General features: G+C 33.5%; 1 protein-coding gene across 2 annotated transcripts in view; it reads left to right on the top strand.

Moving 5' to 3' along the window:
• The window catches only part of PRKG1 (protein kinase cGMP-dependent 1), a 1094018-nt gene that overhangs the window by 399375 nt on the left and 678252 nt on the right, over nucleotides 1-16391 (top strand). For both annotated transcript variants that reach the window (XM_016154345.2, XM_016154344.2), the window contains exon 3: nucleotides 8013-8126. In XM_016154345.2, coding sequence (XP_016009831.1) covers nucleotides 8013-8126 — 114 coding nt within the window. The remainder of the gene's footprint in view (nucleotides 1-8012; nucleotides 8127-16391) is intronic.

The following is a 16391-nucleotide window of genomic DNA, read 5'->3' as shown; positions in this document are numbered from 1 at the left end:
GGCAAGATTTAAGACTTATGAGTCAGCCATTCCAGATCATAAATGAGCATATGGTAAGTAAAATAGAATAAAAAAAGTACATTCGAGTTACTCTGTAGAGCTTTTAGTTATATATGCTAATGGTAGAAATGATAAAAGAGCTAAATGAAACTATAAATAAACCTTATCTGAGCCAACTGTTTCAACATTTCTCATGCAAACAACTTTAACAATTTAGCAAAATCTAAATAAAAATGATTTGAATGTTTCTTTTCTTTCATGGAGATAAGTGCATAGTAAAAATAAAACCAATATAGTATCACATTTTTTTTAAAAAAAAGCAAATATGAATAAAAACAGATGAAGAATATATAGATTATCCTCATTTTAGAATATTATTAGTTTCCCCAAATATCAGCTCTAGTAACTTCCGGTTGCTATTGAGTTTCATCAAGGAAAATAGTGGAAAAAGTCTAGAATTTTACTAGGATGTTCTGAAAATGTCTTTCAGCTACTCTTAAAAGATTGATTTGAAATCTAACACATTTGAAAATGAAGTGTTAAGAGTCATAAAAAAATCCCAATAAATCTCATGTTTCTTTAAAGAAATAGAATTTAATTAAGCAGTGCTGACCTGAAGTAAATTCATCAAAATGCACTCCTAAAGTTAATAGCAAATTATAATTATATAGAAAACTCCAAGCATGGTCTCTCCCAGTCTTAGTATAAGCTTCTGGCAAAAGCATGCTGTATATTCAGCTTTGTTGATGTTTTCCCTGTTTTACTTTGTATCCCTCCCCTCACTACCAAAATAACCAAACATGGGCCTACCTACTTTCTGTACAAATGGAATCCATTTAAAACAAATCTCAAGGTAGCCACAGAGTGGAAAAGAAAGGAGCATAAAATGAGGGGAGTGGCTTCAAGATGGCCCTAATACTTTAAAGGAAATTGATAAGGTGGAAAATAGGGGCCACTGGGTGTGTAGTAAACTTTTGATTCTCTTCTTCTTAGTTTTCTTAAGTGAATCACACAGTCCATATTTGGAAATCATTTGTAAATGTATAATCACTTCTACTTTTGCTTTAAACATGGTATATGACACAGTGAATAAGCTTAACCAAATTCACATTTCATATCAATAACACTTTATTGGCCTCTCAAGAATTAGAATATTTCTAAATGTCCCTGAAATGATTCATTATTCTAATATATATCTAACTTTCTATTCAGTACCCAAAAAGCCCTGCTTCCCTAAATTACTCCCATCCCCAACAACAGATATGATCAAATAAGCGATCAAATTATGTTTTAGGAAATTATTTACACAGTTTCTGGTTACCATTTAGATCTTTCTATTCATTAAAAAAAATAATAATACACTACTTTTTGACCCAGCTCTTTAATACATTATCAGATCCCTTACTTCCTTGGCTATTGTGAATATATTCAATCTGCAATGTTTAACTTAACCTAGACAAGATGTTTTACTTCCAACTTTCTATTTCTCAAATACAATCTGTTTCAGGTAGTCTTTATTTTGTTGCTTTTCTAATTAACATGAAATACAACCTCTGTTACCAACATTATTCAAATATGTAATTATTTCTACCCATCTTTTTTTAAACAAATTTTTTATGTTTTTAATGACAGTTGGCATACAGTATTATGTTAGTTTCAGATGTACAACGTAATGATTAGACAGTTATATAACTTAGGAAGTGATCACCCCCATAAGTCTAGAACCCATGTGACATCATATTTAGTTATTACAATATTATTGATTTCATTCCCTATGTTATACTTTATATTTTTATGACTATTTTATAATTACCAATTTGTACTTTTTAATACCTTTCCAATTTTCACCCATCCTCCCAACTCCCCTCACATATGGCAACCATCAAAGTGTTCTCTGTATGAGTTTATTTCTGTTTTGTTAATTAGTTTTGTTCTTTAGATTCCACATATATGTGAAATCATATGGCATGTGTCTTTCTCTGACTTCACTCAGCACAGTACCCTCTAGGTCCGTTCATATTATTGCAGATGGCAAGATTTCATTGTTTTAATGGCTGAATAATATTTCAATGTGTGTGTGTGTGTGTGTATCACCCCTTTTTTATCCATTCATCCATTGATGGACACTCCAGTTGCCTCCGTATCTTGGGTATTGTAAACAATGCTCCAATGAACATATGAATGCACATGTCCCTTTGAATTTGAAGTAGTGCTTTGGATTTCTTTGCATAAATCTGCAGAAATAAGATTACTGGATTTTTCTTTGTCTCCTATTGCAGCCTTTGTTTTCAAATCTATTTTGTCTGCTATAAATATTGCTACTCTAGCTTTTTCTTTTCATTTTTATGAAATACTGTTTTCCATCTCTTTTAGTGTCTGTGTATTTTGAACTGAAGTGAGTCCTTCATAGGCAGCATATGTTAAGGTCTTGTTTTCTTTTCCATTCAGCAATCCTATCTCTTGATTGGAGCATTTAATCCATTTGTATTTAAAGTAATTGTTGATAGATATGTGGTTATTGCCATTTTATTATTCATATTTTTAATCTTTTTGTCTTCTTAAAGAACTCCCTCTAATACATCTTGTACTACTAGTTTGGCGACAATAAACTTCTTTAGCTTTTTTTGTCTGGTAAGCTCTTTTATCTGTCCTTCCATTCTAAATGATAGCTTTGGTTGGTGGAGTAATCTGGATTGTAGGTCCTTGCTTTTTAGCACTTCGAATATTTTGTAACAATCACTTCTGATCTGGAAAGTTTTTGTTGAGAAATTAGCTGACAGTCTTATGGGAGCTCCCTTGTAAGTAACTAACTGCTTTTTTCCTGTTGCTTTTAAGATTCTCTTTGTCTTTAACCTTTGGCTTTTTAATTATATGTCTTGGTGTGGGGCTGTTTGAGCCTATCTTGTTTGAGACTGTCTGTCCTTCTGGGTTTGTATGTCTATTTCTTTGCCAGGTGAGGGAAATTTTTGTGAATATTTTTTCAAATAGATTCTGAATCCCTTGCACTCTCTCTTCTTCTGGTACCTCTATAATACAAATGTTACACTTTATATTGTCCCAGAGACCCTTAAACTATCATCATTTTTTAAAGATTATTTTTTCTCATGGCTGTTCTGATTGATTTCTGCTACTTTATCTTCCAAATCACTGATTTTATTTTCTGCTTCATTTGTTCTTCTATTGAGTTCCTCTAATATATTCATTATTTCTGTACTGTATTCTTCATTTCTGACTGATTCTTTTTTGTTCTCTACATCTTTGTTTTCTGTCTCTTTTGAAATTCTTACTGAGATCATTGAGTATTCTTGCAAGCAGTGTTTTGAAGTCTGCATGTGATAGTTTTCTTATCTGTTTTATTTAATTCTTCTGGAGCTTTGTTTTGTTCTTTCATTTGAGACGTTTTTCTTTGTCTCTCCATTTTGACTGACTCTCTGTGTTTGTTTCTATTTTTTAGGTGAGCTGCTATGTCTTGCTGTCTTAGTAGAATGGCCTTATATAGTAGGTGTCCTGTGAGGCCCAGTAGTGCTGTCTCCCTGGTCACCTGAATTGGGTGTTCCAGATGTTTCCCTTCTGTCCATTATGTGTGTTGTTCTCTTGTTTTTGAGCCTTGGTTGCTGTTGGTAAATCATTTGTAGGGATTGATCCTCAGGCTGATTGGTTGTGAGGACTGGCTGTGGTTACAGTGGAGAAGCTGGTGTGCAGGGGTGGACACTAAAAACAGAATTTATTTGAATGGAGCTCTGGTGCCTACTTAGTCTACCCTTTGGGTGTGTCATTTGTGAAAGTGGTTGGGTGGTGCTCTGGTGTGGTCTGAAGCTGGCCACCTGGTGTGTTGGTTCTGGGGCCTCTTGGGAGCGACTCTGTTGCAGGTCAAGATCACCCACTGCCTGTGCCCTTCCTGGGATCACTTGATATAAACTACAGCACGATTTTCAGATGGATGCCACTTGTGCTGAGATTGGAGGTACCTGACAGAGGCTGTTTGTGACCCAAAGCCAGCTGTCAGTAGGTCTAGGCATGGGGCCATTCAGTAAGAGGTACTAGGCACACTGAAACCATACGTTCCTTGTTTGGTGTCTGTGAACTTTAAGAGATCTTAGAAAAGTATGCAACATGAGCCAAGACAGGCCATTTTTAGGGAAAAGCCACTGGAAGTGGCTTGGTTAGGCCTGCAGATTGTGTGGGGCGGGGTCTTAGGGAATCACCAGAGTGAGGTGAACATTGTTAGTCAGGTTGAGGAAGACTCAGATATGGTGTCTGGCTGCATCTGCACATAGGGTAAGAGGTGGGTTCAATAGTGGAATGGTGGCTTCTGCCAACACTTCCATCTAGGAGAAAGCTACCCCTCCAGCCCTTGCTCTGAGCCAGATAGCTCAGTTCCTCCCTGTATGTTTCTGTTAACTTTTGAGCTCCTGCCTCTGTGCTGGACCTCAGAGCCAGTGAGCCTGTAAGTCTATGTGAAGGCTCTTTAAGAGGAAGGCCAGGGTTCCCAGCACCTCTTCATCTCACTCAACTACAATCTCCACTTGTTTTCACACTCAGAAGTTACAGGAACTTCTCTTCTAAGCAATTAAATCCTGGGCTTGGGAGGCTTGTGTACGTCTGGAATCCCTCACTCATCAGGGGAGACCTCTGCACCCAAGATAGCCCTCTCAATTTTCAACTGCCACATGTGGGTGAGGGACCAGCCCATTCACCATCTCATCCCCTCTTTCCAGTCCCGCAGTGGCTTCTGCTGTGCATCCTTTGTTATAGGATTTATGCTCAGCTAGACTTCAGGTGATTCTCAATGATGGTTGTTCTGAAGTTATAATTTTAAGGTGGTCATAAGAGGGGGCAAACACAGTGTTTACCTACTCCACCATCTTGACTGGAAGCCTTGAAACAAGTGTTTTTTAAAACGTATCATCTTCAGGTATTTCCTTTAGTATGTTTTTAGAGCACACAAATTGATATTTTTGAAAGCTCACTGTGCAGCACTGTCTGTCCCCTGGAATTCACAGCCTGTTACCGGCTCTATCCCTATACAGACTCAACTTGGACAGATCCTGTGAGCCTCTCAACCACATTTTTTAAAAGAGTTAGACATGAGAAAACTAGGCAAATATAAGTCATGAAAATAAGTCAGAACCAGAAGTGAGCTTGTGCATAAATTTCAAACCATAGAGTCATACAGTTCTGGCTATGAGCATTCTTGAGGTCATATGAAAAAGAGAAACATGATCAATTACAAGATTAATTGTTCATAAATTAAAACAGATCAGTGTTATACGAGCATGATTTATCAGGGAAGTAAGAAGCAGTAAGACCCAGTAGAATGGTCATTGTGTTGCAGGGACATTTACAACTTCCCAAAGGAGAGGAAGTATCTGCATTTCATAAATTAGTATTCATAAGGCAGGTCCACAGATTTCCTTTTAGAAATCACTGAATGAAAACAAGAGTCCTGATATTCTTTCTTGCCCTTCATTTAGGCTGGCTATTTGTTGAGAAGGCATAAATCTCAAACTGTCCAGCAGGATTCTTAGTGATTGTCTTACTCCTATGGGTCCCTTTCTACTGAAAACTTTTAACTGTAGAAATCAGAGAAGAAGACTTGTACAAAATCTATTAATGAAAGTTCCTTAGGCATTGTTTATTTTGCTTTTAGTTCTATTAAGATCATTGAAGTGAGAACTTTAAGTCGAGGAAACTTTGTAATACATTGGAAGGTTATTACAGTGTTAGTCTTGGGAGCCTCTGCCCTAAGACTATAGGTGCAGAAGCAATACTACATCAAATGTTGGTCAAACCATAGCCAAGTGTGGGGGAGTACAAAGATAGGGCATTCTACCAGTTACACCAGTGTGATTTCTTAAAATTCTGTTTCCCTCCTTGGGTGTGATATTGATTTGGACACCAAAGTTTCTCAACTCCCACATGGACTGAGAATCTGAAACAAATACTTTCTTCATCAAAAGAAAAAATATATATATATGTGTATGTATGTATATACATATATATACATATATATGTGTGTGTATATATATATATAAAATCTCCCCTACATGGACCTTGTTTGGTTTCTGTAATAGATGATGGAATATTGTGCTTTACTAGTGTAATCTAATAAACCCTACCTCCTTTTAAATGATAAATAAAATGATAATAATATCTATCATAAGAGCTAGTATTCATTGAGCAATTGCTATATGCCGGTCACTGTGCTAAGTATTGCACCTGCTTTATCAATCCCTCATTGAGATAGATGCTTTTCTCTTATCCATTTTATTAATGAAGAAATTGAGGCATACAAAAATTAACAACTTGCCCAAGATCACAAGGTTAGGAAGGAATAGATAAAATCCAGAACTCAATTCCTGATCTGATTTCAAATGATGTATAAATTTCATAACCATGTTATATTTTGAGCCTCTCCCTCATTTTTGAGTGACCCATGAAATTTCTAAGCGAATAGGCTTGCTATTGAAATAAAGGGGGAAAATATCATAAAGGTATCTGAAACTTATGAAAATATTAGTTTAATGGGCTCGTTTTGACATACCTATCTAGAGAAAGAATACTTTTTTTCCTGAAGTCAAGAAGTCAGGCATGAAAATATAGACTATTTGTCTGTTCCTACGTAAGAAAGTATTTCTAAACCCTTTGAATTATTGAATTTGTTCATGAATAACTTTTTTTATACGTAGAAGGGATATATGTACACAGTTCAAGAGTAGCGAGGTTTTGTATGGAATTTTATTCTAATTACTGCAGAATTCTTTCTGTTGATGCCATTTAGATGAAATGGCTTTCAAGGTTGAACAATATCCTCTGTAGGGTTGATCTTGGCATCACTGGTACATGAATTAAACTTTTTAAAAATTTTTAATATTTAATATTTTTATCCCAATAGGTATTTGAACAAAGAAATTAGCACACCAACCCTGTTTTTACAAATATTATTGCTCAGATAAAACTAGATTGCTTTTTAAAAGGAGGGAATGAATTTAAAGTCAAAACTCTAAAAAGTTAAATATTACAGGAAGTACACAGATAAAGGAACAACTGTGAAGTTGATGCATGAAGGCTTGAAGTTTGGAATTACTTGCTAGCATGTAGTTCCTTTCAATCACTACTGACTCAGAATAAGCATGAGGCTTTTCTTCTGTATACTGGATAAGTAACTTGGAGGAATAATAGAAGGGGAGGATTAAGTTTAGAATAAATTGTGGTGCCTTTTTCTTTCTCTTCTCATTGTGTTAGGTGATAGAACTAGTGTGCTAGCTATGACTTTTTTAAAGAATGTATTTTTTTTTTCATTTCTCCCATAAATAGCATTTTCCTTACTTGCAGGTGACAATGTGCATTCAGTGTACAGTGTTTCCTTAGCTTTCTCTTTCTTTAACATTTCATTTTCCAGGTCTTTTGTGGAACATAAACGTTTGTTGTGTCTATTTCTTTTCCATCAATCCTTAGTTTGTTTTGCCTTATAGTCAATGTTGCAGGGCTGGGAAGCAGATAAAATAGTCTTGCTAAAGTCAGATAAGATGTTTAAAAATAAAAGATACTATAATCTATAATTAAATAATACCCAAGGGTCAAAGTAATTTCCCCTTTCATAATAGCTGCCTTACTCAAATTAGAACTCTCAAATATAAAGTGTGCGGTCAAAAATGTACCCACTTACTCAGTTTTTCTTTCAGAGTCAAAATGACATGAAAATTGGAATCACTATAGATTTTTAATATCACATTTAGCATTATTTTATGTTTATACTTTTTCTTTGTCTTCTAGTATTGTCTTTCATCTCAAATCTTATCAGTAATTAATTTTTAAAAAGTTATGATTTTCTTAATTTGTACGTTTTACTGCATATCTCACATTTCATGTTTATGATGACATCGTTTTCATTGGTAACTGCTTTGTGTTTTAAAAAATGAACCTAGAACTCCTCATCTCATATTGAAAATGCAACAAACAAAATGAAGCATGAGAGAGAATTAAAATAATGTGTCTTTCTTTCCTTTTAGATGGCAAGGTTGAAGTCACTAAAGAAGGAGTGAAGCTGTGCACCATGGGTCCGGGGAAAGTGTTCGGGGAGTTGGCCATTCTCTACAATTGTACTCGGACAGCGACCGTCAAGAGTAAGACTTTTATTTTTTCAGATACCTTCAATGTCTTTTTTTTTTTTTTTGCCCTAAATCTGTGAGATGTTCATAAACATGACTCTTGATTTAATCTTTATAATTTTATTTATATTTTAATTTTTGCTTTGCAATATAGTTGATATATGTGTTTTCCTACTAAAGGATGGTGGTTAAAAGTCAGTTTTGCATAACAAATTTTATTGCTGACTTATGAAAAGTATCTTTTTAACCTAGAATTCTTATAAATTAGGATTTATAAAATAATATAATAGTATAAATTGGAATTAAACAGGAACAAGACCTTTCTTTTTCTGCTTTTAAAACTTCAGAATCACATTTAAGAAATTTTTACATATCTAGTATTTCGGGTTATATCCCCTGCTTAAATTTCACTTGTTCATTCAGTGGTTTAGAAAATTTAAGAGGAGAAATGTTTTTCATCTCATTCAAACATCAAGTGAGATATATCCTGAATTCTAAAACTGTGTCTGAGTATATTCTTGTCTTCAGCTGCTCATCAAGCTGTATATTATAACATTTTTCTTTTCTACTGATTGAGCTTATTTTAAATCAGGGCAATAAAGCAGCTTGTTTCCCTAACTTTACATGTATGTGTATATATGACTTCTCTAGCAACTTTTATTGCTTGGTATAAGCAGCTGCAATACTTAAGAGGGGAAATTTTTTTTTGTTTTAAATAATCTGTCCTGACTCCAGGATGTGATGAGTGTACAACAAACACAGCTGAATGAATGCAAATGACAACAATGCAAGGTCCATTGCATCTTTAGGCAGAGATGCATCTCATGTCTGAAAAGCTCTTCTGATATGTAATCCTGTGGATGATTGCTGTCACAAGTTACTTTAATGAGGTCATGTCATTTTTAAAAAATGCCATTGGCAAATGACATTGTTAATATCAATTAGTAATATCCAGATAACCAATTTTTATGTTAGTGTCTTCTCTCAGAAGTATGGAAATAATTGTGACAATATTACATTGAAACTTGAGTTGTACAGAACTTAAGAATACATGGGTAGCTAGATCCCCAGAAACAGTTTTATATATCTTGTTAGTGAATCACCTTCTAATTCATTGAAATCATTGTGACATCAGTTGTAGTTGGGGTCCTTATGAGTCCTCGTTGGAAATGGATTCTTGATCTCTGAAAGCATAGAACTCCTTTGTTTGATAGGAACTACCATGTTTTTATTTCATGTTATCACTTAATTACATGACTCAAAGAATAAAGAAGCCCAATGAACCATAACAGATTCTGCCAGAACTTTAACTCACTTGAAAAGTGCCTTAACTAGAAAGAAGAGTAGTCATGACTTCATTAAGTGAACAGATGTTACTATCATGCCTCATTTTCATGAAAAATATATTCCCTTTAGGGCAAAAAAGAACTAGAATAGAATATTTTGATTGAGCAGGCTTTCTTAGGTTCTAGTACTTTCTTTAAGTTTTAAAATATGTAAAATTTAAAAATATTTCAACCTTGCATACAGCTCATTTAATATAACTGAAACTACAAAATTTCGAAAGGTCAACAGTTGGCTAATTATAAAGGTAAACACAATGCTTAATCTTTTGAAATACTGAATTATTAAAGAAACATTTTAAATAGACTAGTGTGTTTAAATAATTTTTACAGCAAAAAATTTTATAAGATTGTTTTACTTCATAAAAATCAACTGTCTTATTAAGTTTCTTCAAAATGGTGTTAATCTGCACTAGCCGCCATTGTACTCATGTTTGGTCAATTCCAATAGACATAATGTATCTGATTTAGCAAGAAGAAGCTGGGTATTGAAAGCAATTTATAATTCTAACTATTCGGGGAGTCAAAACATCCATCATTGATGGAAATGATTGATGGAGCGTATTTTTTAACACAGAGTCAGAAATATTTCTTGTGATCTTGTTCCTACTTAAGATATGGAAGTTATATTTTGAGAAGAACCTAGAGTTGATGGTGTGCAAATATATCCATGTATTTATAGGTGATGAGTTTTTGTGTATGAGTAAGGAATAAGATCTATTAACAACTGTTCCTTTTGAATGTTGTGTAAGAACTATAAAGTGTGAAAAATGATTATGCATTGTTCAGGATTTTTATTGTCCTGTCTTCTGTACTATCTAGGGAGATTGTACTTATGACAGTAGTTCTTAAATACCATTTGAAATTTATGATTAAATTATACCCTCAGGCTGATCACTTTATAATTCTGATTAGATTCAACTATGAGTGCTACTTTTACCTAATGACCGCAGTAAATTCTCTCATACTCTTCACATGTGATATTTTAAAATGCCCTTATTTGGCCTTTTAGATCCAGTTATTTCTCAGGATTCATAATTTGTGTCGACTCTTTTCCATTTCTTCTTAACTATCATTTTTCCAGTGATGACCATTTGGATTAACTTTCAAAACGGATTCGTCCACTTGAGTGTGATAGTCTTAACCTGGAAGACTGCCTTTCCTACTCAGTAACTTATTTATTCATGTTTGTTTTTCTCTCATTTACCTGGGATTGTGAGTCCCTCTCACCCAGCATCACCCACTTTCTTTCATGATTGAAAATGTTAATGATTCCCTTCTTCTTTCTTTCTACCTAGGCCAGACTTAAAGCTGTCTAGCATTTCAATGCTTTTTTGTTTCGTAATCATGACTAAATCCTAGGTGACATTCAAGAGCTCTTCAACGAAAATGATTCATTTTATGTTCAAGAGGACACTTTTTTGAAATTATATCAGGCCATGAATAAATTCCAGTGACTTCCTCTGCTAACAAATGTGATCCTAATACCTGTGGGTTTTCTTTACCTTAGAATATAAAAAGAACATTTTATTGCAATGTAGGTTACATGTAACATTATATTTGTGGCCAGTTAACATCCATCATCATACAGTTACAAAATTTTTTTTCATAGGATGAGAACTTTTAACATCTACTCTTTTAGCAATTTTCAAATATGCAATAGAGTACTACTAACTATAGTTGTCATACTGTACATTACATCCCAAGGACTTATTTATTTTATAACTGAAAGTTTGTACCTTTTGATCCCCTTCAATTATTTCATCCACTCACCCCCACCTCTGGTAATTACCAATCTGTTCTCTGTATCTCTGAGTTTGAGTACTTTCTTTTTTTTAGATTCCACATTTAAGCGAGACCACATATCTCTACTAGACTTATTTCATGTAACATACTGCCCTTAAGGTCCATCTGTGTTTTCAGAAATGGCAAGATTTCTTTTCTCTTTAATGGAAGCTTAGTATTTATAGTGATATGTAAAGAAAACATCCATGGTATGATGCAGATCTTTTTTCATAGTCTAATCGTACTTTATAAAACACCGTAGATTTTTCCCTGAGGAATGAGTATATAAAAATATATAAAATTAACATGATAATGGAAATAATAATCTAACAAATGTCTTAAGGTTATTCGTGGTTTTCTTTATTAACTGTGATATGAAAATGGCCACTTTGATTGTGTCTTTCCAATCACAAACACTCCAGCTGCCATAGGGAGGGAAAAAAATCAGTTGTTATATTAGATTTTCACAACACCAAACAATTAATGTCTCTGATGTTGTTTCAATTTAACATTTTTTCTAATTTAGTATTCTCTAGAAAACAGAGTATTGCCATCCATTTGCAAACCCCATAAGGTATAGGAATTTCTACTATATCCATTGAATACCCTTTGCTTACTCAATTCCCATACCTGGAAGCATATCATTATCATGTTTTCTGAAAGTGTCACTCTTGGCTGTGATTTCACTTTCATTACCCTCACAGCTAAATCCATATCAATTTACACTCACCCTGGGACTCTTACCTTGCTTCTGTGCCTAAGATTCTTTAAAATCATAAAAATGGAAAAGTCAAAATTACTGGAAACCTCAAAATAGAGAAGGAAAGACATTTGGTTTTACAATGAGAGAGAGATTCAGTGACACATACCCTACGTGTGAATTTGCAGGGACATTTACGCCATTGTCTCGTTTTAACTTGGTTTCCTACAACCAATTTTCACAACTACATAAGAATTTTTTTGGAGGGTTGAATCACATGATTCTTTGCTACAACTTCACTTGTGCATAAATTGGCATTTTTGCCTGAAGATACTAAACTGAAGCCGTTTCCTCTTACTTTGAGTTTCCAGCTCACAGTGCTCCAAACCTTAGGTAGTATATTATTCTAACAGTCCCATTCAAATAGACTTTAGTTTTTAAAAAAAGAATAAAAGGTCTCTTTCTTTGTAGGAAACTATCCCCATACCAGGTTAAGATGATCACCATAGAAAGTATCTGCAAAAGTTTGTCTATGGTGGGTGGGAATTGACTTGGGAAAAATATCTGAATAATTATTTCTGCTTAGATTATTTATAGCAAGTATTTTAAAATCCCAATTATTAAAATACTTCAGTACTAACACAAAAAAGCCGACATATCCTACAAGAAATCTGACTTTAATAACATTTGGTAAAAATATTTTTCTGACTTAGTTTGAATACTTTCAAGTTTCCATAGATAGGCTTTCCTAAGATATTTGCATAGAGGGAAGTTGACTAATTATAGTATTTTAATGTGCCATAGACATTTTAAGAAGAAAGTTAAAAGGTTTTAATTTTTTCAATTTATTTTTGTTTTTAAAATAAATTTTAGTCCATGAAATGGTATGGCTTATATATTTCCTTGAAGCTCCGTTTTAAACATTATTTTATTCAGCTTGGCTCAAAAATTTACCAACTGCCAAAACCTAAAAAGATAAATGGGAAAAATTGAGATTTGACTAAAATTTCTTGCTCAAATACCTCTATATAATATAAATGTAATATCTGTACCTATAAAGTCAACACACAGTGCTTTTTATTAGTAAAGGAATAAAAGAAACGAATGCCACTTCATAACATATCAATGTTAGTCATTGTACTATAAACCTGAAACTAATATAAAATAATAATTTTGAAAAAAAACCTTTAAAAAATGAATGCCAATTTTTTTGTTAATGAAAAGATAATAGATGAAGTTCTTATAGTGGCTGTAAACCTTCAAAAGTCCTGAAGATGACTGAATCAAGAAGTAAGCAATTAGATGCTTTTTAGGAAATATTGAGTTCCATTAAGCATTATTTTTCTGATAAAGCTATGTGAAAATGAGGCTACGTTGTCTGTCAGTACAAACAACTGTTATATATGCAGTTATCACCTAGAGTTTTAATGAGCAAGAGCAACAACAGACTGTCTTGCTCCCTGTGCCACAGAACAAAAACAGAGGAGATAACTATGCTAATGAGGCAGTCTCTGTCCTGCCTTCCGAGGCAAATTAAAAGAATGAATGCTTTCTCCCAGTCTATTGCATACTTTCTACTAAGAATCCTGAAAGAAAAAGAGAAAACACAAAGTAAATTTAGGATAAGGACTAAAAACATGACTGATTACATACAGAAGAAAAAGTCCAGAACTTCCCAAGAATTGTTATCATCCTGGACAATTAAGCAAACTGTGTTCTGGCAGCATCTTGGGGAAGTAGGTACACTTGTTTAGTGAGATAATTAGACAATATTCTTCTTAGAAAATTTTTTATCACATTTGTTTATTAAAGAATACTGCGAAATTAGTACATAAATCCAATTATGTAATCCCTGAGAAATACATTTTTTTAATAAAGGATTCAATTCACTAGGTACCAGCATTGTCACATAACAGATTAACATGAACAAATGGATAAACTTTTTTTAATCTCTTTCCTTTATTGTTGTGAATTAAATTTCGAAGAAGAAAACAGTTATTAAACTAATTTATTTTATATGTTAAAGTTTTTTTTTTCTAGTTTTGATGGGAACTCTTAGTTAGAATTTATTTATGATTTATATTTACTTCCAAAAAATTTTTTTAGTCCAATATCAAATAGGTCTGACAGACAGGTATAGGTTGTAATGCTTTTAGGGCAAAATGGAAACAATCAAAACCCTCTCACAGTGGAGAGAAGGCAATAACACTTAACTCCTTCTTAAAGTTACATAAATTACTTCTTCCATCCTTTAATTACTCAATTATTGAGTACCTTGGGTGTTCTAACATCTAGAGAACAGTCAGGCTTTAACTGATGGAGTACTATATTTTTAAGGATCAGGGATAATTTAATAGGCTAATATTTTAGCAGTTTTTTTTTTTATTCTGCAGAATTAGTAATTTTTCCACAAAGACTTGCATTATAAAAAGCTCCCACACAAAGTAAGCTTGTATCAGGTTTGATATATTGAACCTTTATTTTGTAATTTGCAAAGAGATAATTTGAGTATTAGCCAATAGAAAGAATAAAAAATAGAGCAGTTACATAGGCCAAAACTGTATATTCTGTAATTATCTTTTTTTTAAAGGAAACTTTTCTGCTTATAAATTGTGATGGATTCCTAATTGATACTCAGAAGTAATAATTATAAGAACATAACATTTGAAGACTATGTTCAGAGCTTTTGAATAGGTTATAGTTACTCCATTTTACTGCTGAAGTAACCGAGACCTAGAGTAGGTGAGTGACCGGTCCCATATCACTTAGCTAGATAGAGGATGGGCCATGAGCTTGACACGACTATGCTATGCTGATGTCTTTGCTAGCTTTTAAATTGTGTCTGCAGTCAAAATTTGCCAAAGGACACTATTTTCACAAAGTTACATGGCATTTTATATTAAAAAAAAATATTTTTAATTGTAACACATGAATCCACATTAAGTATGTCTGTTACAAAAGAACGAATCCTGCAACACGAGGAAGAAAGGGTCATAAGCTTGAAGTCTTGGAGACGCGTAAGCAATCAGAACCAACAGCAGGATCATAGTTTTTGCAGCGCATTGAAACACATGAGCGTTTCATACAATGAAATTTTATGGTTCAACATTTTAGAAATTGCTAAATCACTTTCATAAAATCTATTAGTGAATTTCTTTAAGGATTATAAAAATTTAAACAGCAATTCAAAAACATTGAAGAATAAGGAAGGAAATTTAAAAGTGTTTTTATTTTTTATTACACAACAAATATATTAAAGTAAACTTTAAAAAATGGAGCCATGAAAAGTGTATTTGCCTTTGTTTTCATCTTGAATTTCCTTAGACTGGAGGAAATATAATTGTAGCAATTCATTGGTAAATCTGAGAAGCCCATTCTTATGGGATGTCCTTTGTTGACTGGATAAATTTCTAAGTAATCATGATAACAATGCTTTATAATTTACAACCTGTCATTCATGCATTATTCAGTAATCCTCAATATACCCCAGTCTAGTAGGTGAGAAAGATGTTGCTCTTGATTTTCCAGATGAGAAAATGGAGGCTAAGATTGTGAAGTCTTGTGCTAGTTCATTTACAAACCCTCTGATGCAAATTTATGCAGCAGTACTTGAAGCACCTGCTCACAGCATCCCTCCTCTCCTTCCCCCAGGTGTGTAGACTCCTGAATAAAGTCCATATATGCCTACTACTCACACCTAAAATATGGATTTAAGAACTTCAAATGTTTACTACAATATGTATTAAAGTGGTGGTTCCTGGAACAGCAGCAACAGCATCACCTAGGCACTTGTTAGAAATGCAAAATCTCTGGCATCCTATATCTATTGATTCAGAAATTTTAGAGGTATGCCACAGCAATCTTGGGGGGTGGGGAACTCTCCAAGTGATTCTAATCCATCTTAAGTTGAGAACCAAGGATCTACATCTTACCCTCACTTCATTTGTATTAACCTTCACGTGATACACTCTCCCACACACTGAATTTCATTGAATATATTGAAATATTTAAAAATCATAAACAGTATAGTTAGCATTACTCTTGGTGTCATTGTAGTTTTTTTCCTTGTTATTTTGCTGCCATTGAGCAGAGCTATTAAAGAAAAGATGCATTTTTCTTTTAAGAAGTGAAACAGCATTTGTGGAAGAGTACCAGCATTGTATAGATTATTAACATATTCTTTTGGGGATTAGGGAGAAATAAAATCAAAAGAGGAGCAGGTTGAGGGGGAAGTAAAAAATTAAAAAATCATGGATTGCTGGGTCGTGTTGTTAACAAGAATAACTTTTAGATTTATTGAAGTTGATGGCTAAGATATTGGTAGGAAGGCAGAAAGAGGTTTTGTTCGATTCTTGTTCATTTTCATAGTCATGAATGAAGTTTGAACTAGATGAAAACAAATGTGGATGGACATTTTTAAGAGAACAATTGACTTAGAAATGTCCAAATGGC

Source organism: Rousettus aegyptiacus, unplaced genomic scaffold (assembly GCF_014176215.1).
Source record: "Rousettus aegyptiacus isolate mRouAeg1 unplaced genomic scaffold, mRouAeg1.p scaffold_m13_p_6, whole genome shotgun sequence".
NCBI lineage: Eukaryota > Metazoa > Chordata > Mammalia > Chiroptera > Pteropodidae > Rousettus > Rousettus aegyptiacus.
The sequence above is the reverse complement of the archived record's forward strand: the minus strand, read 5'-3'. Positions and strand labels throughout refer to the sequence as shown.